The sequence below is a fragment of the Herpailurus yagouaroundi genome, unplaced genomic scaffold (genome assembly GCF_014898765.1).
Source record: "Herpailurus yagouaroundi ecotype Mexico unplaced genomic scaffold, PumYag 217, whole genome shotgun sequence".
Taxonomy (NCBI): domain Eukaryota; kingdom Metazoa; phylum Chordata; class Mammalia; order Carnivora; family Felidae; genus Herpailurus; species Herpailurus yagouaroundi.
Genome location: NW_024412448.1, coordinates 4,150,894 through 4,178,148, shown reverse-complemented (window position 1 = coordinate 4,178,148; position 27,255 = coordinate 4,150,894). Strand labels below are relative to the sequence as shown.

Below are 27,255 nucleotides of genomic sequence, written 5' to 3'. Positions count from 1 at the left end.
TGTTTATTTGTTTGGGCTTCTTTGCCTTTGATGTTTTTCCTGAGTTGGAGGGATTTTGTTTCTCTTTCTTTTTTTTTAATTTTTCTTAATGTTTATTTATTTTTGAGAGAGAGAGAGAAACAGAACATGAGCAGGGGAGGGGCAGAGAGAGAGGGAGACACAGAATCCGAAGCAGGCTCCGGGCTCCGAGCCGTCAGCACGGAGCCCGACGCGGGGCTCGAACCCACGAACCGCGAGATCATGACCTGAGCCGAAGTCGGATGCTCAACTGACTGAGCCACCCAGACGCCCCTGTTTTTCTTTTTTAACTATAAAAGCCACGCGTGCTTACCCAAGTACTTTCTGGAGGGGGACGTCTTGCCGAGGACCCGCTACCCCACACAGCCCTTGGTGACATTTTCTTGTGTTTCCTCCCCGCTTACCTTTATTTCTGGTTTGCTTGTTTATTTCTTGTTTATTTATTTTTTATAGAGATGTAGGCATGCTATTTGTAAAATCTGGTTTCTTGGCTTTAAAAAAAAAAGAATCTGAAATTTCATTATATGGGATACATGCAAAAAAATCTTTGTAGCACGTGTGGCCCACGCGGCATCGTGATAGCACGAGCCCCTCTCGGCCCTCACAGCTGCGTGGACGGGAGCCCCCGTGTCATCCCGGACGGAGTCACCTGCTGGGATGCCGAGTGCACGGTCTCCTCGCCCGCGCGCAGCGGGCTGTCCACGTGGGTGCACCTTTACCAAACGATGCCGCGTGTTGTCTGCCTGATTTGGGGCGTTCTAAAAACGTCACCGTCCTTTGCAGTCCTCTGAGACCAGCTCCGTACCTCAGGTCGTGCCTGCCTTCACCTCTCTGGACGGCTGTGCCCGTGTCCACGCTTTGCCTGTTTCTGCTCATCCGTGTACCTGCCAGGCCTCATCTTGTTGTCTTCGGGGGTTTTCTCTGGGAACAACACCGCGGTGACAATTCCTGCTCCCGTCCTTGGTGTGGGGAGCTGATCCCTGTGGAGGGCACACCTGGGCCCCAGGATGCGCGGTGTTCGTGCTGCGTTTCACGAGATGCGCGTTGCTTTCCCCAGGGAGTGGGCCGGCCTCGCTCCCGCCCCCAGGACCGCGGGAGCTCAGTCCTGTCGTAAATTCCTCCCTGCTCCACGTCTCCTTAATGGCCGTCATTTTTAACGCCTGCAGAATATCCTTCTGGGTAAATGCATGACGTTTCACTTGACCACACGCCTCTCACGGACGTTTACTCCGCTCTCGGTGAGAAACGGGTCTGTGCTCGGTACTCGCGCGCCGGCAGGATTGTTCCCCCAGCGGCTCCCAGAATCAGAACCAAAGAGGAGAGCGGTTGCAGAGGCACGTTGCCATGGCCGCTTTAAAGGTTCGAGCCGTGGTTGTGGACAAGTGGACAGACGTGCGCAGAGGCACACGTATGTGCGTCCGCACACGTACACGCAGAGGCTCAGTGTGTACGTGTGTGCACACGAAGTTTCGTGAATCATGTTGTGTGTGCGCGGAGGTTTAATGCATACACCCGCATGCACACGGGCACGCCTGCTGAAGTTCAACGTGGTGTTATTTATCCGGCCAAAAAAAAAAAAAAAAAAAAACAAAACAAAAACTCAAGTCTTATCGCTAAAGAATGTTTAAATAAATACACGGAGACTGAAGCGGTCCTTAAGCGGCGGCGCGACTAATCCCACGTCCTGACGTGGACAAAGGCCACGGCTACGATCCCTTATCTGCTCTGGCACGTCTGTTGCGGGGGCGCGTACTTGTGTGGAGCACGCACCCCAGAGTCTACCATCGGGGAGCAGGCCCTGAATCCGGGCTGGGGCTGGTGAAGGCATGAGAGAGAGCCTCTACGGTTTTGCTTTACCTGCATCTGAGTGTCTGAATCTATAATGAGCACACTCCTTTTCCTGTTGCAGAATTGGCGGGGAGGGGTGGGGGGTTGCCGGGCTCGCTGTGCCCCGGGCGGGAGGTGCCCCGCTTGATCGCACGCCTCCTGACGCCGGCCGCTGCCCCGTTTGGAAGTCACTCGCTCCTGGTACAGGTGTGCGAAACCATGTCCATTTGCGTTCTTCGTGGCTGACACCTTGGCGTGTTTTTCTGCGCTGTTATCCACACTGTTTCTTCTTCTGTAAGGAAAACCAGAGGCCTGCTTATCTCTCGGGGTCCTTCTGGTGTTTACGGAAGGGCACATCAAAGCGAGAAAGCTACCGGCCCTCATCGGAAGGCCCCCCAAACCTCCGGGAGGACCACCCTCTTGGAATTTCTTTCTTGGAGACCCGGAGGCAGGGGGAGGCTCTCCGGACCTGCCCCCCGTCACATTCCGGCCTCTTTATCCCTTCTACCCTGGGAACGGCCTTTGCCATCCGGGCCCGGCAGTGAGCTTCGGCGTGGGGCAGGCAGGCGGATGGAGGGTGCCCCGCCGCCCCCGGCAGCAGCCTTTCCGAGCTCCCCAGGTTGGTGAATAGACATCTCGCTCTCAGAACGCTCTGTCGGCCGGTGTCCCAATCCTGGCTCGCCTGAAATGTCCCAAGCCAAGCCCCGCAACGGCTCGGTGCCAGAGAACGCTGTTGGTCAGCCCAGAAGCAGGTCCAGGGGGGCGAAGAAACAACAGACGAGTGGGGGGCATCGTAGGCAGGGAGGAATCAGAGACGGGTTTGGTTCCGACGTCACTCACGGGAGAGGGGGGGTATGTGAACCTCAGGTCTGTGGTGCCAACCGTGTGGATAGAATGTAAGTGAGCATAACTGAGTAGCCGTATCAAAGAATGCAGGTGCCTTTTATTGTTTGCTGTCATTATAGCAAATGGTTTGCATCGGGCGTGGTAGAGGGCTCGCAACAGTGTGCCCCCAGAGCCCCCAGCACCCAGGCCTCAGGTGCCAGCGCCTACTCTCAGCTCTGGGTGTGGGGTTCCCGGGTCACGCCAGGGGTTCCTGGGGAGGCCCCTGGGGCGTCGCCCTGAGCGTCCTGGACGGCGTGTTTGGGAGAGCCAGCCAGGAGCGTCTGTGCTGTAGGTCCTCCCGGAGGTGGTTCACACGAAGCCGGAAGTGGAAAGGAGCTGCACGGAGCAGCACCAAGCCCAGAGCTCGAGATCCAGAATGTTCTGGCCCCCAGCTCCACGCTTCCTCCCCTGGCTGCGTTTCTCGGCTGGTGCCTTCGCTCCCCGTGCCTCGGTGTCCCCTGTAGGAAAATGGGCTGATTGGCCTCGACATCTTTAAGGTGCTTCCATGACCACGTGCTCCTTCCCTGGGTAATCGCCGGTGGTCGCCCGGACCCACGACGCCCCGCTCCAGACCCCCACTGCCCTTCCCCCTAAACCTCTTCCGATGCTGTTGTCGCTCTGGGAAGGCGTGGCCAGCCCACCCGATCCTCGTGATGGCCAAGAAGTCCTTGCGGTGAGGCCCAAAGAGAAGGCGAATTCGGGCCGAACGCCTGAGAAGGAGTTCATGAAATTTAATCAGATGCCTAAGGGGAGCACCTAAATTTAGTCAAATTATTATTAGTATTCATTCCATTTTTAAACTGCCTGAGGGAACGTCACTGAAAAAGTCGGGGAAGCCACCAGCCTGGGTGGCGATGATTCTGTTTCTGCTGAGCGGTGGGACACACGGGGGCACCACGGGGGGCCCTATAAACTACACACCTGCTGCCAGCTGCATCCGGGCAGCGGGCCAGAGGGTCCGGGGTGGGGAGAGCAGGTGCCCACAGGGCCCAGGCGAATCTGAAGCTTCCCCGTACTTGGTGTGATGGACCCACAGCGAGTCACTTGTTGACCTGGGCAGGGTCAGCGCCAGGCTCTGGGTCCCAGGGCCCACCACCCACAGCAAGGCCCCCGGTCGAGGACGATCCGCCCCTCGCCTCCTTGTGATTTAGTTACGTGCTTAGCCTGCTGCTGAGTCCGGTCTCCATCTCTTGGTTCTACGGTTTGGGCGTGCTTTCTGGAACAGGGGTGCAGAGGACAGCAGGACCCCCTCCTGCCCCTGGCAAGACATAAGACCTGTGTGATTGGGGGCCCGACATATTGGAGGGGCCTTTCCAGGGCTGATGAGCCATTCCAGGCAATTTTGCAGAAAAACAACGCAAGGCCAACGTGGTACCTTTTAATTGCACTAAATAACCTGATGCGTGAGGAGCCCGAGCGTCCCCGCATCCCCAGACAGGTCGTGGTGCCCCGGGCCCCCCTCCCTCCCTCCCCGTTCTCCTCCAGCATCACATTGTTGGTTTCTGCTTGGTGTCCCAGCTTTGTCTTGAGGGGGTCACGCGGCTGGCAGGCCTGGGACCGCGGACGCCCGTCCTCTGCGCGGACGCTGGGTGCTGGGACCCGCCGTGGGTGTGCGTCCTCTGCCTTTCTCTGCCGGCTCAGGGGTCTTGCCAGCGTGGCCCCCGGGCCCTCGCCTCCATCAGGATCTGGCTCTTGGCAGACCTTGTGTCTCTCTCTCCTTGTCTCTCTCAAGCGTACAGGACTCCCCAGGTGGGACCACAAATGGGCTGAGCATGAACAGCTGATAGATAAATGCACTTAGGTTTAGAACTATCTTGTTTGCAGGGGCGCCTGGGGGGCTCGGTCGGTTAAGCGACTGACTTCAGCTCAGGTCTCAATCAGGCTTCAATCACCGTTCACGAGTTCGAGCCCCGTGTCGGGCTGTGTGCTGACAGCTGGGAGCCTGGAGCCTGCTTCGGATTCTGTGTCTCCCTCTCTCTCTCTGGCCCTCCCTCACTCACACTCTGTCTCTCTGTCTCTCTCAAAGAATAAACATTAAAAAAAAAAAAAAAAAAAAAACTGGGAGCCTGGATGGCTCAGTCGGTTAAGGGTCCGACTTCGGCTCAGGTCACGATCTCACGGTTCGTGGGTTCAAGCCCAGAGTCGGGCTCTGTGCTGACAGCTCTGAGCCTGGAGCCTGCTTTGGATTCTGTGTCTCCCCATCTCTCTGCCCCTCCCTGCTCCCCCTCTGTGTCTCTGTGTCTCTCAATAATAAATAACTGTTAAAAAAAATATAAAAAAAAAAAGAACTATCTCATTTTCTCATCTACGCTAAGTTCCTGTAAAATCTGGGGTGGGGCGGGGAAGGTTTAACTCTGCTGTTCATTCTTTTTAGAGTTCAGAGAGATCTCTGCTCTTCAGTCTATTTCCAGGATTAAGTCAGCGGGGAATGAAGCCGAACGGTTTGGTCCTCGGAAGCCGGGTTCGGGAGCAGCTAGGAATGGTCTCCAGACTGCGTGGGCTATTAATTATTTTGCTTTATTTATTAGATGTACCCAGCGTCCCTTAGCCTCCAAGCATATTTGCAAATGCCTTAAGGGAAAAAGAAAAACAAATGATTGCTGCCATCAGAGTCTCCAGCCCGTAACGAATAATGCCGCATAACGACGTTAAGTGGAGAAAGCCTGGCACAACATCCCGCGTCCGTCCTGAGCCCACCTGGGTGACATTTGCAACGCAGCGAAAGCTCAGAAACTCATGAAGGCAGTCGGGCTGTTTCCATGAAACGTTTCTTGGTTTTACTTAGACGTCTGATGGTGCCGTTCTGTTTGACTCGGGGGGAAAAAAATGAAAATCCCAACAGCACCCGCCACAGCTCTGGTGCGCTCCCCACTCCCCGCCGTGCGCCCTGGCTCCGCCCCGCCCCCCGGGTTGGTAAAGGAACAGAAGCAAGGCCCGGCCTGGTTATCTTTTCCTAAATTGTGTTGGTAATAAACCTGAATAATGTGCCCCTTCCCTTCCTCCCCGTGATTTACACCTTTCATAATTAGCCCTGCGCGCCCACGTGACGTCAGGGAGGGGGAGACGGCGGTAGTCGTGGGGCTGAGACACTGCCCTCCCGGCTCAGGGCTGTGATTTATGCCCTGCTCAGCCTGTCTTCCCTCGGCCCACGGCTCCCGGGTCCCTCCGGACGGAAGAGGCCGGTTGGCCTCGGCTGTGGGCCGATGACCGTGGAGCTGAGCCACAGAAGGTTCCAGGGGCTGGAGCAGCAGAATCTGCTCGGCCTCTGCTCTTGAAAATTTCCCGTCCGAGCCCAGGAGGACGGGGTCCCTGTGGCGCTCTGCAGCACTGAGGTGCCCGGGAGGCTTGTACAGCTCACACGGGCCGCACAAGGGGACACGGCTACCCAGCGTCAGTGCCCCGGCCGGCCGGTCGGGATGCGACATTGCGCGTTCTCCCCGTGCACGGGCTGGCTGCGCTCTGCCGGCAAATCCCAGACCGGGCCCAGCGCTGTCTGTGTGCGGACGTGCACGCGTGTGTGCACGCACGTGTGTGTGTGTACGCGTGTGGTGTCAGTTACGGCAGACGGGCCTTCGGTTTTGCTTGGAACGGTCAGCTTCGTGTGCATTTTAGCAGCTGCCAGGACTTGAGAGCCTAATGGGGTCTCGGATCTCAGAGTCGGGCCACTGCCTGCTCCGTGGCTCTGTTTTACACATAGCGAGGAAGGCGCACACGGTGAGGCTCTCACCCCTCTGTGTCCTCCTCCACGCCGGGCCCTGCAGAGTGAAGACACCATCCCTGTTGGGGGCATGACACGTCCCGGGGAGGCCCGTGTGCTGGGAAAGGGCTCGGGGCAGGGCTGAGGGATCAGGGAGGATCAGTCTCTGTCAGTGGACAGAGACTCAGAGGTGGAGGCCTCCCGCACGCCCGCCCCTCCTCCTGTCTGACACAGCCCCAGCGAGCACCCCCCCACCACCACGTTTTACCCGTGAGGACACAGAGGCCCCACAGAGGTGGGTGACTGGCCCGACACCATGTGGGCTGATTAAGTGGCCAAGCCGGATCGGTCCCCGGTCCTCGGGTGATACGCCGGGCAGCAGGAGGAATCCCCACGAGCTTGGCCGGAGGAACAGAGGCACGTCCTGGACCCGCTCCCAGGATGTGGTCCCTGGGCCACCGGCAGCAGGGGTGGGGCCGGCTGGGAGCTTGACCTCCCCGCCGTGGCCCGCAGAGCACCCGGCTGGCTGGGAGTCGAGTGGCCTCCGCAGGAACCCGAGGCCCGGGCTCCGGGCGCAGCTCGGGCCGTCAGCTGGCGCCCGGCGCGGGGCGGGGTTGGCCTTCGGGCGGGTTGCGGAACCTCAGACTCGGTTTGTTTTGTTCTCCCTCGAACCCCGAGGGCGGGCTTTCTTCACAACGGGAAGAAAAACCAAAACAAAACAAAGACTTGCTTTCCCCAAACCCAATGCCTGGACTTGGGGTGTGGGGGGCGGGGGGCGGAGACACCGCGCAGACCACGGGGGCCAGCCGCTTCTTTCTCCCGGTGCCACCGCCAGTGCGGGTGGGGGGGGCTGTCATGACGTGGGGGGACAGCCCGGCTTCTTCCATGGGCTTCCCTGGGTGTGGAGGAGGGGCTCCACCCCCACCCTCGCTCACAGACAGGGGCACCCGGGCCAAGGAAGGGATCGGACATGGGGGGGCGGCCACTATGTCACTTGGTGCAGGCTGGCCAGCCTTCCCCCCGCTGTTTGAACGTTCCCGGACTCATCCTCCGGGTGAAGCCTTCACAGTCAGCGCCCGTGATCAGAGCTTCCTACAGCCCCACCGTCCGTCTGCGAGGGCTCCGCGCGGGTCCCCGGCTGCCCAGCCCCGCAGCTGATCCTCGAGGCCGTCGTGCCTGACTCGAGCCAGGGAAAGACAGGGAAGACCAGAAAATACGCTTTAGCGTGGGCGAAACGGAGAAATGCCAAGGGTAACCTGTCTTCTCCTTCCCCTTCCCCGCCCCCTTCCTTTAAGATACACGTCATATAAACGTAACCATCTTAACCGTGTGCGAGCGGGCAGCTCAGGGGCGTCAGGCACATGCACACCGTCGTGCAGTCATCCACCATCCGCCTCCAGAACCTTCTTCCCAAACCAAAGCTCCGTCCCCGTTGAACACTGACTTCCGATCCGCCTCCCCCCGTGCCCGACACCCACCCTTCTTTCCGTCTCTGTGAATTTGACTCTCCCGGGGACCCCATATGAACGGAATCCTACAGGCCTTGCCCTGTGGGGACTGGCTGACGTCACGCAATATCGTGTCCTCAAGGTCCATCCGTGTTATAGCAGATGTCAGGGGGTCAGGATTCAGTCTTCCTTTTCAAGGCTGAATAATATCCCACTGTGTGGATGGACCACATCTTTTTGTTAGCCATGCATCCAGTTGTCTGAGACCGTGCCTTCAAATCTTCGGGGTAACCTGTTGTTTTGTTTTGTGTTTTAATGTTTATTTTTGAGAGAGACAGGGAGAGAGAGAGAGGGAGGGAGAGCGTGAGCAGGGAGGTGCAGAGATCTGAAGCGGGCTCCAGGCTCTGCGCTGACAGCAGGGAGCCCCGGTGCCGGGCTCCGACTCATGAGCCAGAGATCACAGCCTGAGCCGAAGTCAGACGCTTCACCCACTGAGCCGCCTCCAGGCGCCCCGTGGGGCAACCCGGTTTTAAAATCAGTGCGGGGGCTCTCTGAGGATGCCTGACCAGCCCTTCCTGCTGTCTTCTTACTCTTTCCGCGCATGCCCGGCACCAGCTCAGGCTCCTCCCACCACCCAAAGACCACCCAAGACCAGCCCGCAGGTGCCCTCATCCCCCGCCCTGGGGGATGCTCCTGGCACCTTCTGCTTCTCCCGGAGCCGGAGCACGATCCGTGCTGTGTCACAGCCCCTGTCTGCGTCTTCGCTCCCTTGCGAGGTCCCCGTCCTCCCGGTGGGCGGGGGACCAGCCTCCTCTGGTCTTCCTGGAGTGCAGGTGACTAAGGCAGAGAAGATCCATTGATTCTGCTGTAGTGAGTCAGCTTGAATAAAAAATCAAGGGCTGTCCTTTTTCAATTCTGCCTGAGCCATTCTCCCAAAATGCTGTGTGTGTACAAGTGCCCTTTAACCGTGTATAAGCACGTGGACGGGGATGGCTTCTGGGCAGGGGGTACCCGGGCAGGGTGGGGAGGGGTCGGAAAGGGCACGTCCACAGCTGGTGCTGCCCTGTTTTTAAGATTCTGAACCACAAAAGTGAATTAATTGATTTATTACTTGCAAATTTTAAGCAGTAAGAGAATCACAAGGAGTGTCTTTTCACGTATGATGATTTGCTACGTGAGATCATTTCCATTCCCGCACTAGGGAGGGAAGTTAAACTCCACGAAGTGAGAGCAAACGAGTTTCCGTTTCCAGGGCACCGCGGTTGTCACAGGAGGACCCACCGCTAGGCTCGGGGCCCCGAGAACACCCCCGTGACACAGCCGACTCCTTCCCGTGTCTGCTACCTCGTTCTCCACCGGAACAAAGCTCCACACGGTGGGGACCACACCGAGCCGTCCCCAGAACAGGGCAGGGTTGGGGACTTACCGTTGAATAAAAGGATGTTTTCTGAGGTCATTGCTTGATGTAAGACCCTTTGCTCAGAAAAGTATGAGAGGACCCAGGCCAGGGGAGAATGGGCACACAGTGACTTGTTATACCAGCACCTCATTACTTCCCATGGCTGAGCAACGGTCCGTTGTGTGGAGGGACCCATTCCGTTGACGGACCTTTGTATCATTTCCCCTCTAGGGCTATTGTCTTTTTAAACTTTTCTTTTCTCTTTATTTTTTATTTTATTTATTCAAAAAATTATTCTTTACATTTATTTATTTTTTGAGAGACATAGAGAGGCAGAGCACAAGTTGGGGAGGGGCAGAGAGAGAAGGAGACACAGAATCGGAAGCAGGCTCCAGGCTCTGAGCTGACAGCACAGAGCCCGACGCAGGGCTCGAACTCACGGACCGCGAGATCATGACCTGAGCCGAAGTCGGACGCTCAACCGACCGAGCCACCCAGGCGCCTCAGGATTCCAAGTGTTTTTAAATACTCTGGGTTCTAGTCCCTTATCAGATACGTGATTGGCAAATATTGTCTCCTATCCTGCGGGTTGGTTGTCTTTCCACTTTCTTGATAGTTTCCTGTGAAGCATGAACGCTTTTCATTTTTGTGAAGTCCGAATTACCTACTTTTTCTCTGGTTGCTGGAGCTTTCCATGTCATAATGAAGAAATCACGATGTGATCCAAGGTCATGAGGATCGATGCCTGTCTTCTAAGAGTTTGAAGTTGTACGTCTTCCATTTAGGTCTTTGATCCATTTTGAGTTCATTTTTATGAACGGTGTGAGGTCAGGGTCCAGTTGAATTCTTTGGCGCATAGATATCCAGTGGTCCCAACACCATTTGTTTAAAACAAAAACAAAACCAAAAAAATACTCTTTTCCTCCGCTGAAGGAGGAAATCGCTTTGACCCTTGTTGGAAACCAGTTGACCGTCACTGTATGCGTTCCATTTCTGGACTCTCCATTTGAGTCCATTAATCGATAGGTCTGTCCGTATGGCAGCACCACGTAGTCTCGACAAGCGTAGCTTTGTGGTAAGTTTTTTTTTAATGTTTTTTTTATTTATTTTTGAGACAGAGAGAGACAGAGCGTGAGCAGGGGAGGGGCAGAGAGAGAGCGAGACACAGAATCCGAAGCGGACTCCAGGCTGTGAGTAGTAGTAAGGTTTTAAACTGGGACATGCGAGCCCTCCCTCCAGCTCTTTCCCTCTCCCCCAGTATTGTTTTGGCTGTTAGGACCATGTTAGGATCAGCTTGTGGGCAGCTGCAGAAACGCAAGTAGGATTTCAGTAGGGACTGGGTTGAATCTATGGATCAATCTGGAGAATATCGCCTTCTTAACCGTACTCAGTCTTCTGGCCCGTGAATGCAGGATCGCTTTCCGTCTGATTTGTTTCAACAACGTTTTTGTAGTTTTTGGGGGACAAGGCTTGTACTTCTTGTACGTGTGTGTTGTAAAAGGGATTGTTTTCTCAATTTCACCTTAGACTGTTGATTGCTGTTGCATAGAAATGCAATTAATTGGGGCGCCTGGGTGGCTCAGTCTGTTGAGTGTCCCGCTCTTGATCTCGGCTCGGGTCACGATCTCACGGTTTGTGAGATCGAGCCCCGCGTCGGGCTCCGTGACGACAGCATGGTATTCTCTCTCTCCCTCTCTCTCTGCCCCTTCCCCCGTCATTCTCTCTCTCTGTCTCAAAATAAATGAACATTTAAAAAAGAAATGCAATTACTATTTGCTTATCGATCTTATATCCTGCAACTTTGTCGAATTCATGCATTCGTTCTAGTAGGTTTTGCTGGGGGGGCGGGGATTGAATTCCTACAGAGAGTGTACGTGCAAGATCGTGTCATCTGTGAAGAGAGTTTTACTTCTTTCCTTCCAATCTGGATGCCTTTTATCTTTCTTGCCTAATTGCCCTGAGTCGAACCTCTACTGCAACGTTGAATAGACGCGAAGAGAGCGGACATCCTGTCTTGTTTCTGATCTTAGGGGAAAGCTTTCAGTCTTTCATCGTTGAGTATAATGTTGCCTGTGGGTTTTTCATAGATGCCCTTTATCAGTTTGAGGAAGTTCCCTTCTATTTTTAGTGTGTTAAGTGTTTTCATCATGAAAAGGTGTTGGATTTCTGTCAAATGTTTTTTCTGCCGCTAGTGAGATCATGTGGGTTTTGTCCTTTATTCTGTTAATCTGCGTGTTGTACTGATTGCTGTTCATAGGTTGAACCACCTTCGCATTCCTGGCATAAATCCCACTTGGTCATGGTGTATAATCCTTTTTGTATGTTGTTGGATTTGGTTTGCTAGTATTTTGTTGAGGAGATTGTGTCTGTATTCATGAGGGGTGTTCGTAAGGGCCCAGAATTTTATGTTCTTGGGATGTCTTTGTCTGGTTTGATCGTGAGCATGTGACTTTGTGCAAAGTCAAAGGCAAAACACGCAAAAGAGAAGGCTAAACTTCTAAGGATTTCCCAAGAAATAAAGGAAAGTCAGCATATATTACCTACCTGCCTCACGTCCGACACTCTCCTTGGTGGCTTCTCCAAGGATCGGGAGGAAGCGGCTCGGAAAAAATGGTACCTAAGCTGGGCCTTGGAGAGTGAAAAGAGCAGACACGGAGAGGTACAGCAGACAGCCCTGAGGGAGGGGCCCGAGAGAGCAAACGGCCGGAGAGGAGATCTTCCGGAGTGGAGAGGAAGAGTTGTGCAGTGTGCCTAGAACACACCGGGGGCCTGCGAAGGGCTACACAGGGCTGAGTAATGCCCCCGAATTCGTGTACTCCGGGAACCTCAGCATGTGATCTCTTTGGACATCGGGTCTTTGCAGATGGGCTTTGTTAAGATGAGGTCCTTCTGGATTCGGGTGGGCCCTGATCCAATGGCCGGTATCCTTATGAGAAGAGACAACAGAGACACAGAGAGCACCATATGGGGGAGGAAGGCCGTGCGATGGTGACGGCAGGGATTGGGGTGCGAGGGAGCGGGGCCCTGCTGCCCTTGATCTCAGACTCCGGGCCTCCAGAGCTGTGAGGGACAAACTGCTGTGGCTCTAAGCCTTGCAAGTGGGGTGACTTCTGGTAGCAGCCGTAGGTGACCCATGCCAGATGATGCAATGTCACACGCCGGGCTAAGGACTGGGGCTTGCCTGCCAGGCTGACCGCTCCGGGCCAGGAGCCTGGGGCAGGGGGGACGGGTAGACCGCGTTTAGGGGCATCCTTTACCAGCTATTTTTAAAAACAGACTTTCACTTTCCTCTGTATCTTCCTCTTTGTTCTTTTATTTTTTTTTTCAACGTTTATTTATTTTTGGGACAGAGAGAGACAGAGCATGAACGGGGGAGGGGCAGAGAGAGAGGGAGACACAGAATCGGAAACAGGCTCCAGGCTCTGAGCCATCAGCCCAGAGCCCGACGCGGGGCTCGAACTCACGGACCGCGAGACCGCGAGATCGTGACCTGGCTGAAGTCGGACGCTTAACCGACTGCGCCACCCAGGCGCCCCATTCCTCTTTGTTCTTTTAAACTGTTGCGACTCCTGTTGGAGTCACAAGCCGTAGGCGTGGGAAGCTTGAGGTTTGGTTGCGTCAGCCACACTGGCCATCCGTCTCCACCCTGCCGTGTACCGTCTGTGCGATGTGGGGACGTCATTCATGGCCTCAGTCTCCTTAGCTATAAAATGGGGTTGATAGTATCTCCCTCGGGGCGTCTGTGGGGGTGCAGTCAGTTAAGCGTCCAACTCTTGATTTCTGCTCAGGTCACCATCTCACGGTTCGTGGGGTCAAGCCCCGTGTCAGGTTCTGGGCTGATGGTGTGAAGCCTGCTTGGGATTCTCTCCCTCTCTCTGTCCCTCCCCCACTCTCTCTCTCTTTCTCTCTCTCTCTCTCTCAAAATAAATAAATAAACATTAAAAAAAAGAACATCTCCCTCGATAAGCAGAGCTCCTGGCACACAGGAAGCCACAGATAGATGGTAACCATGATGATGCTGAGTTGTTTATACCTGACCTTCTTTCTTTTTTTTTTTTTAATTTTTGAAATTACCCTTATTGGTTTTCTGTATAAAAACCATTATAGGCTTCTTGTTAAAAAAGAAAAGATAGGGGCGCCTGGGTGGCGCAGTCGGTTAAGCGTCCGACTTCAGCCAGGTCACGATCTCGCGGTCCGTGAGTTCGAGCCCCGCGTCGGGCTCTGGGCTGACGGCTCAGAGCCTGGAGCCTGTTTCCGATTCTGTGTCTCCCTCTCTCTCTGCCCCTCCCCCGTTCGTGCTCTGTCTCTCTCTGTCCCAAAAATAAATAAACATTGAAAAAAAAATTTAAAAAAAAAAAAAAGAAAAGATATGCATATACAAGTTTAGCTTATTGTTTTTGATTATCAAAATGATTCATTATTACTTTGAGAAAATTTACAAAATTAAAAACAAGATGAAAAACCTATAATCATGCCATCTGGACAGGATCATTATTGTAATTTGGGGGCTGTTTTCTGCTTCTATGATATATTTATACAGCTATAAAGTATCTATAAATATACATTATATGTAAAGCCATATCGATATCATATCCTACTTTCTTCATTTTACAGAACAGTGTGAGCATTTTTTTGTTCTTTAAATACTTTTGTAAAATGTTTTATAATAGCTTCATGGCATTGTATCATATAAATGGGCCATGATATATTAAAATATTCTCCTGTTAGAAATTCAGTAACAGGGGCGCCTGGGTGGCTCAGTCGGTTAAGCGTCCGACTTGGGCTTAGGTCATGATCTCACAATTCATGAGTTCGAGCCCCGCATCGGGCTCTGTGCTGACAGCTCGGAGCCTGGAGCCTGCTTCGGATTCTGTGCCTCCCTCTCTCTCTGCCCCTCCCCACTCACACTCTGTCTCCTTCTCTCTCTCTCAAGAATAAACATAAAAAAAAATTTTTTTTAAATATTGGTGGATTTTTTTTACTTTATTGAGGTATAATATGTGTATGTTAAATTGCATATATTTGAAGTGTATAGTTGCTCTATTTTGACACACACACACACACACACACACACACACACACACACCAGTAAGGCGATCACCACAATCATGTTAATGAGCATATCCATCACCTCCAAATTTCCTTTGTGTCCCTTTGTAATCCACCCCTTCCTCCAGCCCCTGCCCCCTAAATGACTTTTCTGCTTTCTGTCACTATAGATTAGTTTGCATCTCCTAGAATTTTCTATAAATGGAACCATGCAGTATGTACTCTTTCTTCTGTCCAGCTTCTTTCACTCAGCATGACGATTTCACGATGTACCCAGACTTCTGTGGGAATGAGTCAAGAGTTCATTCATTGCTGTTGCCGAGTCCTGCTCCATTGTGTGCATAAACCACCACGATGTGTTTATCCATTCACCTGCTTATTATCCCCTCACCCGCTGGGTTGTTCTCCGTTCTCAGCTGCTCTCCACCTTTATGCAGAACTCTTGCGTGTGGACGTAGGTTTTTACGTCTTTTGATAAACACTTGGGAGTGGGATGGCCGGGTCACGTGGTGAGTGGGTGCTTAACTTTTTAAGCAACGGCCAGACTGTTTTCCAAAGTGGTTGCCCCGTGTTGCCCTCCCACCAGCTGTGTGTGTGAGAGTTCCGGGTGCTTGCTGTCCTCATCAGCACTTGGTAGGGTCACAGTCAGGCTTTTCAATCCTAACGTGTGTGGGGGAGTATCTCATGGTGGTTTTAATTTACATCTCCCTGATTACTATTGTCGCTGGGTATCTTTTCATATAACCTTTTGAGTCCCGTTTTTTCCCCTTGATATGTTTCTGATTCACCCATGTTGTTATGCGTATCACGGTTTCTTCCTTTTTATCGCCGAGTGGTATTCCATTGTCCATTCCATTGGACATACTTCTTTATCCACTGACCAGTTGAAAGACCCAGCTGCTGGCTCTTGGTTTTGTGGTTATGAATAAAAATGCTATCAGCACGCACACACAGAGTTTTATGCGAGCATTTTTCATTACCCTCGGGTAAGTACCGAGCAGTGGGATTGTTGGGTCATGTGGTAAGTGCGTGTTCCCAAAGTGGATTCTCACTTTGCATTCCCGCCAAGCCACAGGTGAGTCTGGCTGCTGTGGTTCCCGCCGGCAGTCCAGACTGTCAGTGTACGCTTGTGTTGTAGTGTTCCTCATAGGTGTGCGCTGTGCCGTTGTATCACTTCGTGGTTTCCGTTTCTGTTTCTCTCGCGGCCAACCATGTCGAGCACCTTTTCATATGCGTACTTGCCCCCTTTTTGTGGTGAAGCGCCTTTTCAGATCTTTTGCCTGTTTTTAAATTGCGTTTGTTTGCTCATTACTGACTTTGAAGTTTCTTTATACGTTCTGGATATAGATCGTTTATCAGAGATGTGTTCTACATGTATCTTTTCTCAGTCTGTGGCTTGTCTTTTTAATTTCTTAGCAGTGTCTTTCAAAGAGCAGAAATTTGTCATTTTAATAAAGTCCTGTGTATCAATTTTTTTCTTTTATGGATCGTGCCTCGGTGTCATAGCTAAGAAATCTATGTCTGACAATACTATTGAGTTTCAAGAATGTCTCCTACAGGGAGGGGCACCTGGGTGGCTCAGTCGGTTGAGCCTCCCACTCTTGCTTTCAGCTTAAGTCATGATCTCGTGGTTTGTGGGTTCAAGTCCTGCATCAGGCTCTGTGCTGACAGCACGGAGTCTGCTTGGGATTCTCTGTCTCCCACATTCTCTCTTCTTCTCCCGCACACATGGTCTCTGTCTCGAAATGAATAAACTTAAAAAAAAAAAAAAGAGTGTCTCATACATATTCTGGGTAATCTTTTATTGGATATATGTGTTGTGAATATTTTCTCCAGGCTGTGGCTTGCATGTCTATGTTATTTTGAAAAGAGGTTTTAATTTTCCAGTTTATTAATTATTTCTGTGATTGTGCATTTTGTATTCTAAGAAATCTTGGCCTATTCTAAGGTGGCTAAGACTTCTTTTACAGATTCTTCTAGTAGTTGTATAATTTTAGGCATCACATCCAGATCTGTGACCCATTTTGAGTTAATTTTTGTATACAACATGAAAAAGGAAGTGACGTTAATTCTTTTTCATATGGATATCCAGTTGATCTAACCCCGTTTGTGGAAGAGCGCTCCTTTCTCCATGGAACTGTCCTTGCGTCTTTGTCAATAATCAATTGATCATATTTCTCTACTTCTGGACTCTCCATTCCGTACCATTGATATGAAAGTCTATGTTTTCACCCTTGCCAGACTGCCTTGATTACTATGGGTTTATAATGAGTCTCAAAATCAGATAAGTCCTTCAACTCTCTACTTTTTTTTGTAATTGCTTTGGTTCTTCTAGGTGTTTTGCATTTCCATATGAATTTTAGAGTCAGCCTGACAATTCCTACCCCCCGAAAAGGTCCTACTGGAATACTGATTGCGACTGTGTTGAATTTATAGATCAGTTTGGTAGGATTACCATCTTAACAATATTGACTGTTTCAGTCTATGGACATGGTGTATCTCTCCATTTATTTACATTTCCTTTAATTTCTTTCAGCAAGGTTTTGTGTTTTTCAGTATGGAGGTCTTGAATGTCATTGGTTTGATTTATTTCTGAATATTTTATGTAGAGATCTTTTTGAAGGGGGTCCTATAAATGGAATTTTTAATTTATTATATTTGTCAGTTGTCTATTGTTAGTCTTTAAGAGTACAATTAATTTCTTTTGTCTACATTAACCTCTTATCCTGTAATCTTGCTAAGCTCACTTATTAGTTCTATTAGTTGTTTTGTAAATTTCATGCGATTTTTTTGTGTAAATAACTGTATCATCTGCACACAGGGACAGTTTCACTTCTTCTTTTCTGATCTTTATGCATTTTGTTTCTTTTCTCATCTTATGGAGAGGCTAGAGCCTCCAGTGTTGTACTGAACAGAAGTGATGAAAACAGGCGTACTAACCTTATCCTGATCATGGGGGAAACAATCCAGTCTCTATCACTGAGTACAACATTAAGTATAGAATGTTTCTAGGTGACCTTTAGCAACTTAAGGAAGTTCCCTTCTATTCCTATATTGCTGATGGCTTTTATCATGAATGAGTGTTTTTGTCAAATATTTTTTCTTTTGTGTGTGTGTGTGTGTATTTTTGAGAGAGACACAGCATGAGTGGGGGAGGGGGAAAGAGAGGGAGACACAGAATTCCAAGCAGGCTCCAGGCTCCGAGCTGTCAGCACAGAGCCCAACGTGGGGCTCAAACCCACAAAGCGTGCGATTATGACCTGAGTCGAAGTTGGACACTGAACCGACTGAGCCACCCAGGCGCCCCTGTCAAACAGTTTTTCTGTATCTATTTATGTATGTGTTTTTCTGTGGCCATCAATCTTAGGATCGATATTTAAAAATGAAAATAAAGGGTCAAAATGTATAAACATTTTTAAGCTGTTTGCATCTTATTTCCACATTGCCAGAAAGAAAAGTTTGACCAGGATACAGTCCCCACCCTGTGGCTGTGCAAGGGTGTCCATTTTCCCAAACCCTTACCTACACTACATTTTATAGTTTTTTGCTTATTGCCAATTTCATGGACCTAGACCTCTCCCCAGAGTCCCTTGTTTCATTTCCATTTATTTCATTCTCTGGACACAGAAATGTCATTGTTCATTTGTATTTATTCTCTAGCGAATTGTTTTTTCTTGTTTTAACAGATGTTATTTTTTAGAGCAATTTTAGGTTCATTAAAAAAGTCAAGAGGAAGGCAGAGAGCTTTCCCCTATACCTCTTGCTCTGACTCATGCATATCCTCCCTCATTATCAGCATCCCACACCAGAGGGTATGTTTGTTACAACTGATGAACCTCTATTGACACATCATTATCACTCCAAGTCCATAGTTTATGTTAGAGCTCACTCTTGGTGTTGTACATCTGACGTGTCTTAACAAATGCGTAATGACATATATCTAACTTTATAGCATCATACAGAGTACAGTTGACCCTTGAACAATGTGGGGGTGAGGGGTGCCGACCCCCCCCCCACGCTCAAAATCCACATATAACTTTTGAGTCTCCAAAGACCTAATTACTAATAGCCTACTGCTGATCAGAAGCCTTACCAACGTCATAAGAAGTTGACTAACACATACTTCGGATGTTATATGTAGTATACACTGTATTCTTACAAGAAAGTAAACTAGAGAAGAGAAGATGTGATTAAGAAAATCATAGGAAATGGCACCCAGATGGCTTAGTTGGTTGAGCATCTGACTCTTGATCTCGGCTCAGGTCACGATCTCACGGTTCATGAGAGCGAGCTCCGCATCGCGCTCTGTGCTGACCCCGCGGAGCCTGCTTGGGATTCTCTCTGGCTCCCTCTCTCTCTGCCCCTCCCCTGCTAGCGCTCCCTCAAAATAAATAAATAAACTTCAAAATTACACACAAAAAAAGAAAATCATAAGGAAGAGAAAGTGTGCTTACAGTACCACACAGTATTTATGGGGAAAAATCCAGACAAAGCAGACCCTGCAGTTCAAACCCGCGTTGCTCAAGGGTCATATGTAGTTTTACTGACCTAAAGATCGCCCGTGCTCTGCCTATTTATCCCTTCCCCCTCCCCTCAACCCCTGACAACCCTGATCCTTGAACTGTGGCCATAGTCGTGACTTTTCCAGAAGGTCATATCGTTAGCAGCATCACACAGTCTGTGGCATTTCCAGACCGGCCTCTTTCACTTAGCAATGTGCATTTAAGGTTCCTCTGTGTCTCTTCATGGCTTGATGGCTCATTTCTTTTTAGAGCTGAATAATATTCCGTTGTCTGGATGGACTGAAGTTCGTTCATTCATCTACTGAAGGACATTGTGCTTGTTGCTTCCAGGTTTTGGAAATTATGAGGGGCCACCAAAGGGAGGCATTATTTCCAGCCCCCTCCCCACCCCACCCCCACCGCTCCACATGCACACACACCGCCACAAACCCACACCCCCTTCCCAGCGCTGCCGCGGCCTGCTCACGCCGTGGGGCAGGCCGAGGCTTCCAGAAAACAGATCCAGGATGGAGACTCACTCGAGCAGAGTCATGGGTGGAAGATTCTCCGGCCAGTGCCGTGGCCAGGAGACCTGATTCCTTGCAGGGGAAGGAGCCTGATTCCCTGCAAGGGAAGGAGCCCATTTCAAACCAGGAGACAGCCCCAGACAGAGGGTCGGCCTCGTACCTTCCAGGGGCAGCTGGCCTCTGGTCAGAAGGCTGCTCGTGCCCTTTCACGGCTCCTGAGGGGGACATTATTTGCATTTATTAACTGATTAATCGATTAACTCCAGACACTATGCTTGGGACTGTGGCTGGGGTTCCAAGGGCTCAAACTAGAGCAAAGTTGATGGACGGCTTGGGTCCCCATGGCGTAGGGCCTGTGATAGCAGATGACTGGATGATCACCTCAGCCACCCAGTGTGACATCTGTCTCCCCATCAAGACCGGCTGCCACAGGGTGATGACCATATCTTGGTGACTTCTGCTTCGCCAGCTGCCAGCACATCCTGGCACAGAACAGGAGGTCACTTAACACTCATGCCTGGGGGGTCACCTGGGGGGCTCAGTCGGTTGAGCATCTGACTTTTGGTTTCGGCTCAGGTCATGATCTCACAGTTTGTTGGATCGAGCCCCACGTTGGGCTCTGTGCTGACATCGCGGAACCTCTTGGGATTCTCAATCTCTCTCTCTCTCTCTCTCTCTCTCTCTCTCTGTCTCTCTCCCTCGATTTCTGCCCCTGCCCCAATTGCTCTGTCTCTGTCTTTCAAAAGAAATAAACATTAAAAACACAAAAAAAAACCAATTCTCATGCCTGGGATGAATCTGTAGGATGTCTGCGAACTTTGATGCCATGAGAAAAACAATGGTGAGGAAGTAAGATGTGGGGGAGATTGAAATAGGCCTGGTTTTTAGTTTTTATCTCTGTGCGTGGAGAGCAGCTCGGTTCCAAGAGTATTCCAATGTGCTCTGTGTAATGTGCTCATACGATTGTTATGTGGGGTGTGTTGAAATTAAACGGACGGTTTATTTGGGCAATCCCTCCCCTAAATACTACGAGTTAGAAATGTGTGGGAGTGGGGCGCCTGGGTGGCGCAGTCGGTGAAGCGTCCGACTTCAGCCAGGTCGCGATCTCGCGGTCCGTGAGTTCGAGCCCCACGTCGGGCTCTGGGCTGATGGCTCAGAGCCTGGAGCCTGTTTCCGATTCTGTGTCTCCCTCTCTCTCTGCCCCTCCCCCGTTCATGCTCTGTCTCTCTCTGTCCCAAAAATAAATAAACGTTGAAAAAAAAAATTTAAAGAAATGTGTGGTAGAAAGAACCAGAAGATGCCAAGTAGCATCACCTCTGTGGACAAATAAAAAGGGGGTGTTTTCAAGTTGCTAAGTTTTGGGGCCATTCGTCACACGGCAGCAGGTAACCGGTATTTATAGGAAGGGTCTCTTTTCAGAAAAAGTGTAAGTGGGGAAGAGAAAACCTCCATAATGACTGAGTTGTGGTTCTCAAAGCCAAAGAGGCATGGGGGCCAGATTTTAACATTTTTACAATATCCAAACTTCTCTCATCCATCCATCTATCGCTCTATCATCTATTATTTATAGAAAGAGAGAGCACAAGCAGGAAAGGGGCAGAGAGAGAGAGAGAGAGAGAATGAGAATCCCAAGCAGGCACTGCACTGTCGGCACGGAGCCCGACATGGGGCTCCAACCCACGAATGGCGAGACCATGACCTGAGCCAAAGTCAAGAGCTGGACGCTCAACCAACCGAGCCATCCGGGTGCCCCTAAAATATCTAAATTTTCTCTTGCTTTTCTTCATCCTGAGCCTTTTGAGTCAGCCGAAACAATAGGTTGATAGAACCCCAGTGGTAGGTCCCAAGCGTAGTGTCTGGAGTTAATCGATTAATCAATTAATAAGTGCTAATAATGTCCCCCTCAGGAGCCGCGGAAGGGCGCGAGCAGCCTTCTGCCCAGAGGCCAGCTGCCCCTGGAAGGTACGAGGCCGACCCTCTGTCTGGGGCTGTCTCCTGGTTTGAAATGGGCTCCTTCCCCTGCAGGGAATCGGGTCTCCTGGCCACGGCACTGGCCGGAGAATCTTCCACCCATGACTCTGCTCGAGTGAGTCTCCATCCTGGATCTGTTTTCTGGAAGCCTCGGCCTGCCCCACGGCGTGAGCAGGCCGCGGCAGCGCTGGGAAGGGGGTGTGGGTTTGTGGCGGTGTGTGTGCATGTGGAGCGGTGGGGGTGGGGTGGGGAGGGGGCTGGAAATAATGCCACCCTCCGGTGGCCCCTCTCCAGCCGGGTTTGGAGGCGAGCCTGGGAAGCACGTGGAGCCCGTGATCTCCCAGCCGCGGGGGCCTCGTTGTTCAGTAAGCAGATTACGAGATGCTGCATCAGGTGCTTGGTGGGGGGCTGTCTTCAGACCTGCCACTTGCCTTGTTTTGCAAACAATGATCGTATAGTGCAGCCCGGTCAGGGTCCACTCTGGAAGGCGGCGACTCCCTCAGCCTTTTTGGGTCTGCCGCGTGGCCACAGAGGTTCGGCTCGCCTACCCACCTTCCCATCCAGCTACTGATTTGTATCTGAATCTGTCCCCTGGCAGTGCCCAGGTGCCCCACAGAAATGGCGGGACCTGGCTCAGCCCAGTGTCCTCAGACAGGGAGGGCAGAAAAGCCGCCGGCTCCCGCACACCGGGCCGACTGATGTTCTAGAAGCAGCAAAGGTTCTAAAAGGCCGGTCTTTTCTCTTTGAGGGTGCCCCAAGTTCTGAGGGATTGTGCGTGAACCACCCCTTGTGGCTTCGTGCAGAGAACTGGTGCCTTTTTGAGGAAGAGGCACCTCGGGGTTAAGTGCCTCTGACGCTTTTATGCTCTGGGCTGAAACAGGGAAGCCGGAGAAGGCCATTGCTGTCGCCTCTCTGTAGGATGCCGGGGTGGGGGCCCAGAACTGATGCTTGCTTTTACTCGGGTTACATTTTCGTCGGCTTTTGCTAGATGCTACTGTTAAATCTCCACAGATGGCACTTAGCCTGCGGTGTGGCGGAATCCACGTAATAAAATGCTTTGCAACTGGGGTTTTAAACAAATTCAGGAACTTAAAAAAAAAAAAAACCGTAATAAATGGCGTTGTGTTGCTGAACTTGGAGCTTAGAGGCCGGCAAGTATGGCGGTAAGGACCTGGCTCTCCAAGCTTGGGTCCAAAAACCAACTCTACCGCCTGCCAGCTGTGTGACCTTGGGCAAGCCCCTTAACCTCTCTGGGCCTCAGTTCCTCTTCTGTACAATGGGGGTAAATGGCACCGCTCCTTTCAAAGGATTATTGCGAGGATTATATGTGATACGTGCCCATGCGAGGTGGTTAATACAGGACCAGGCCCATACTGAGTGTTTAATAAATGTGCATTATTTGTGTTATTGGTATTGAGAATTTCCTTACTGAACCATAAACAGAACCAGTGTTTTATTTTTCCAGGAAAATGGTGAACCGGTAGAAACTCAAACAGAAGCCCCACCCCGTCCAAAGCGATCACGAGGCAGCAGGGGGCCCAGCACCGAGCCCTCTGCAGCCCTTGATCATATGCACAAAGGCCTGTTATTATCCTGACTTTGCAAATGTCCACACAAAGGCTCCAAGGGGCTTGGTGACCCGCCCAAGGTCACACAGGGAAGGCTCGTGGGGGGGCTCATCTGTCATTAGGGCCACTCACTGCCTCTGTCCGTGTGGGATGCAATTTGATCAACACACGCCTTCCCTTCCACATGAAATGTAATTTCATGTGTGACTGTAATGGGACCCGTTCGTTCATTCGTTCGTTCCTTCGCTCGCTGGCTCGCTGGCTCACGGGTGTCTGTCTGTGTGCATGTCTGAGCTGGGCCCGTGTGTGTGTTCCCCACGCCCTCCCTGCCCTGTCCCCCGGGCGGCGGGGACACAGAGCCGCGTGGCCCTCACGTGACCCGCTCCCCCAGCTCCCCCTGCGGCGCCGACACCCCCCTGCGGTTCCCCGACGGCCACGGCCTCCTGCAGACCCCGCGCTGGGACGAGCCCCAGAGGGCCTGCGCGCTGGAGCAGATCTGCGGCGTGTTCCGCGTGGACCTGGGGCACATGCGCTCCCTCCGTCTCTTCTTCAGGTGAGAGCCTGTCTCCGCGGCTTCCCGGAAGTTGGCTGGGGTTGCAGGGGGCCCAGCGGGCGGGGGCTTCGGGTCCAGTCGGGGCTTGCTTCCCGACATCACTGAGCCTGTGGGCAGGGGTGCCCGCTACGGTTGCCCCCAGGAACCGGGCCCGGGCAGCTTCCAGACTCTTCCAGGCGCCCTCAGGGTCCCACCCCGTCCATCCCCCCAAGAGGCTTTGCAGCTCCGCCTGTGTGTGTGCAGGAAGGGGGCGTGGCTTTCTGGAGGAGGCGCCCCGTTTTCATGGTGGGCGGACCGTCCCTATTAGCGTCCTGTCTAGCAGCCACATCCGATCGCTCCCGAAAGGCAGGGTGGCCCAGCCCCACGCTGGCCCCGGCGGAAGACCTGTGCTCGAAGCACACGTGTCGCTGGAGGGGTCCCAGACCCAGAGCCACAGTCTGGCCTTTCAGGGAAGGGCAGCCGGGGTTGGGCCGAACACCCAGTTGGATGTGCAGTGAGTTTTCCGGAGGATTCTCCCAGGGTGCCCTCCAGGCCGTCCCACCTGGGCTCAAAATCTGATTCCACCTAATGGCATCCACCCCTAGATCTCCTGGAGAGGGAGCACCAGGGAGGGGGGGGCACCAGAGAGGAGGGGACACCGGCGAGGGGGGCCCCCCCCGGGGGGGGGGGGGTCACTGCTTGGGGCCTTCCTGTTTCCTGCCCCGGGGGTCAGCGATAGGGGCCTCTGATTATACTTGGAAATAAAACCCGGCGTTTACATATTCATTGCTCCCTTCTCCCTCCCCCTGCTACGGCCTCCGCGCCCAGCGACGAGGCCTGCACCAGTGGCCAGCTGGTCATCGCCAGCCGGGAGAGCCAGTACAAAGTGTTCCACTTCCACCACGGCGGCCTGGACAAGCTGTGCGACGTGTTTCAGCAGTGGAAATACTGCACCGAGACGCACCTCAAGGACCAGGTAGCCCAGAGGGCGACCGGAGGGCCCCGCCGTGGGAGTCGCCCGGCTGCCGAGACTCCCTCCCCTCCTCTTCCCTCCCACGGCGGGGAGGGTCCGGGACTTCCCCGCGCGGAGGCCTCGGAGGGGTGTGACCCGAGCCTGTCCGCGGTCGCTGGGCGGCTGAGAGGGCAGCAACTTTGGATTTGAAGCCTGTGCCCAGGGCTTCTTGTAAAGTCGGTGCTGTGCACTTGAAAAATCATGTTTTGACAAGGCTTCCTGCCATATTTTGCTCAATCTACATACAAATGTAATAAGAGCTCTTTAATTATCTGTTCAAGATACTGTATGTGCTTATTAGAAAGGGGCTGACTTTCAGATTCCCTTCCTTCCCACCGAGCCTCCTGCTGGCTTCCCTCATTACACTAGCGTGGCTTTTTTTCCCCCCTACATTGAACAACCTTTGATTTTTGAATTAAATGTCAGCCGCAGTTTTGCCCCGGATTCGTGACTGCCCGTGGAGACAACCTGACAGGCGGGCTCCCTGCTCGCGGAACAGCGGCCCCTTTGTCTGCGGCCAATCACATGTAATTTATTGCAGGCCCTCCCGGCAGAGGGAAGTTGGGCCGTACGAGGCATTAATTCCGTTTTTGCGGCCGGGGTCGCGGAGAGAGTGGGGGCGGTGGCGAGGGGGCCACGGTCTCGGTCGGTCTGTGGGAGTGGGCCGGGGAGCCTGGGCGGCCGCGGGGGGACGAGGGGGAGGGGAGGGATTGATGTTAAGACGAAGGTATTTTCATTTTAATTGCGGCTAATTACGCTCGCCCATGCGGGGTCTGCGTGCAGGGGAGAGCGCGCCCCCCTGCCTTCAGGAGAGAGGGGGGTGGGGGTGGGGGGGGTATTTGGCGTCCTGGGGAGGGCGGGCACCAGTGAGGTGCACATCGCCCCGAGGTGTCTTCCCGGCCAGCAGGTCGCCGACGAAAAGACGTGCATACAGTTCTCCATCCGTCGCCCCAAGCTGCCCTCCTCAGAGACGCACCCCGAGGAGGGCGTGTACAAGAGGCTGGACGTGGCGGCCTGGCTGCACCACCTGAACGAGCTGGGCCAGGTGGAGGAGGAGTACAAACTGCGCAAGGTGAGCCAGCCCGCGGGGAGGGGGGAGGCGGGCGGCACCGCCGGGCCGCCTCCCCGGGGGGCCGAGGCGCGGCGCGAGCGGCTGTGTGAACGCGCCCATGTAGCAATCAAAGGGGCTGCGCTGAAAAGGAAACCCTCCGGAGCGGGTTTGGGGGACCCCGCGTCAGCCTGTATAGAAGAGCTCGCGGCGCAATGCGGCGCTTCCAAAACCAGGATTAGGCCGCGACGTGAGAACGATACATTCGTCGGAGCGCCACACCAGGGTGGGCATTGACATTGAAATGAGCCTGGTTGTCTCCTGTATGGGAATGGAGGGCCTCCACTCTCCCCTCCAAACATGTGCAAATTGCAGCGATGTGAATCAAGGCATCAGCTGTCAGGAAGGCCCCGCAAAGCCACCACAACACAAATCTCCGGGGATTTGGGGGTGCTTTGAGCGGCCCTGTTTGGGCCCCTCCCCAACTTTTGCCGCTTCCTGCAGGCCATTTTCTTCGGCGGCATTGATGTGTCAATCCGGGGGGAGGTCTGGCCTTTCCTGCTGCGGTATTACAGCCACGAGTCCACGTCGCAGGAGAGGGAGGCGCTGCGGGCGCAGAAGCGAAAGGAATACGCCGAGATCCAGCAGAAGAGGTAAGGGCCACCCGCCCGCCCCGGCCGCCCGGGGGCATGTCAGCTGCAAAGGCAATTTGAGGCGCAATCCCGCATTGATAATACGTTCCGTGACCCAGAGTTTCTTTCGAAAATGGGTCCCAGGCACGGAGTGATAGGCTTGGATAAGTGCCATCATTATCCGCAGCGCTGCTCTTTAGCTCTGTGTCAAGGTTTTAGAGTTCTTTTTCAACAGACTTAACTAGGCACTGACATCCCGCCAGGAACGCTGGGGTGGTGGGCGGGGGGGTGGTGAGGGGGGGTGGGGGAGGGCAGCCGGAGCCGGACTGGGGAGGTCTCTCTGGGTCTGGCTGACCCCAGGCTGTGTTGGGGACCCGTGGAAAGCCTCGGATATGCACACCCCCAAGTCAGTGGAGGGGGGGAGGGGGCTGGAGGGTTTGCCAGCCGCAGCAGCAAGCAGCCCCCATCGAGAGCACCCAGCCCCCATCGGGAGCACGCAGTCCCATTGAGAGCACCCAGCCCCGGTCGGGACCACCCAGCCCCCATCGGAAGCACCCAGCCCCCATCGGAAACACCCATCCCCCATCGGGAGCACCCATCCCCCATCGGGAGCACCCCCCCCCATCGAGAGCACCCATCCCCCATCGGGAGCACGCAGCCCCCATCGGAAACACCCAGCCCCCATTGGAAATACCCAGCCCCCATCAGGAGCACCCATCCCCATCGGGAGCACGCAGCCCCCATCGGAAATACCCACCCCCATTGGGAGCACGCAGCCCCTATGGAGATCACCCATCCCCCATCGGGAGCATGCAGCCCCCATCGGGAGCACCCAGCCCCCATTGGAAGCACCCAGCCCCCATCGGGAGCATGCAGCCCCATCAGAAACACCCATCCCCCATCAGGAGCACACAGCCCCCATCAGGAGCACCCAGCCCCCATCGGGAGCACACAGCCCCCATCGGGAATACCCAGCCCCCATCAGGAGCACCCATCCCCCATTGGGAGCACCCACCCCCATCAGGAGCACGCAGCCCCCAAGGGAATACCCAGCTCCCATCGGGAGCACCCATCCCCCATCGAGAGCACCCATCCCCCATCGGAAACACCCACCCCCATTGGGAGCACGCAGCCCCTATC

At 53.3% G+C, this 27,255-nt stretch overlaps 1 protein-coding gene across 2 annotated transcripts in view; it reads left to right on the top strand.

Annotated features, from left to right (window-relative positions):
- Nucleotides 1-27,255, top strand: part of TBC1D16 (TBC1 domain family member 16) — an 80,494-nt gene that overhangs the window by 40,478 nt on the left and 12,761 nt on the right. The window contains exons 4-7 of one of the 2 annotated variants that reach the window (XM_040456594.1): nucleotides 23,283-23,444; nucleotides 24,252-24,399; nucleotides 25,343-25,507; nucleotides 25,988-26,136. In XM_040456594.1, the coding sequence (XP_040312528.1) occupies nucleotides 23,283-23,444; nucleotides 24,252-24,399; nucleotides 25,343-25,507; nucleotides 25,988-26,136 (624 nt within the window). Of the gene's footprint in view, nucleotides 1-23,282; nucleotides 23,445-24,251; nucleotides 24,400-25,339; nucleotides 25,508-25,987; nucleotides 26,137-27,255 lie in introns of both variants that reach the window. The other variant, XM_040456593.1, reaches the window with a different exon arrangement.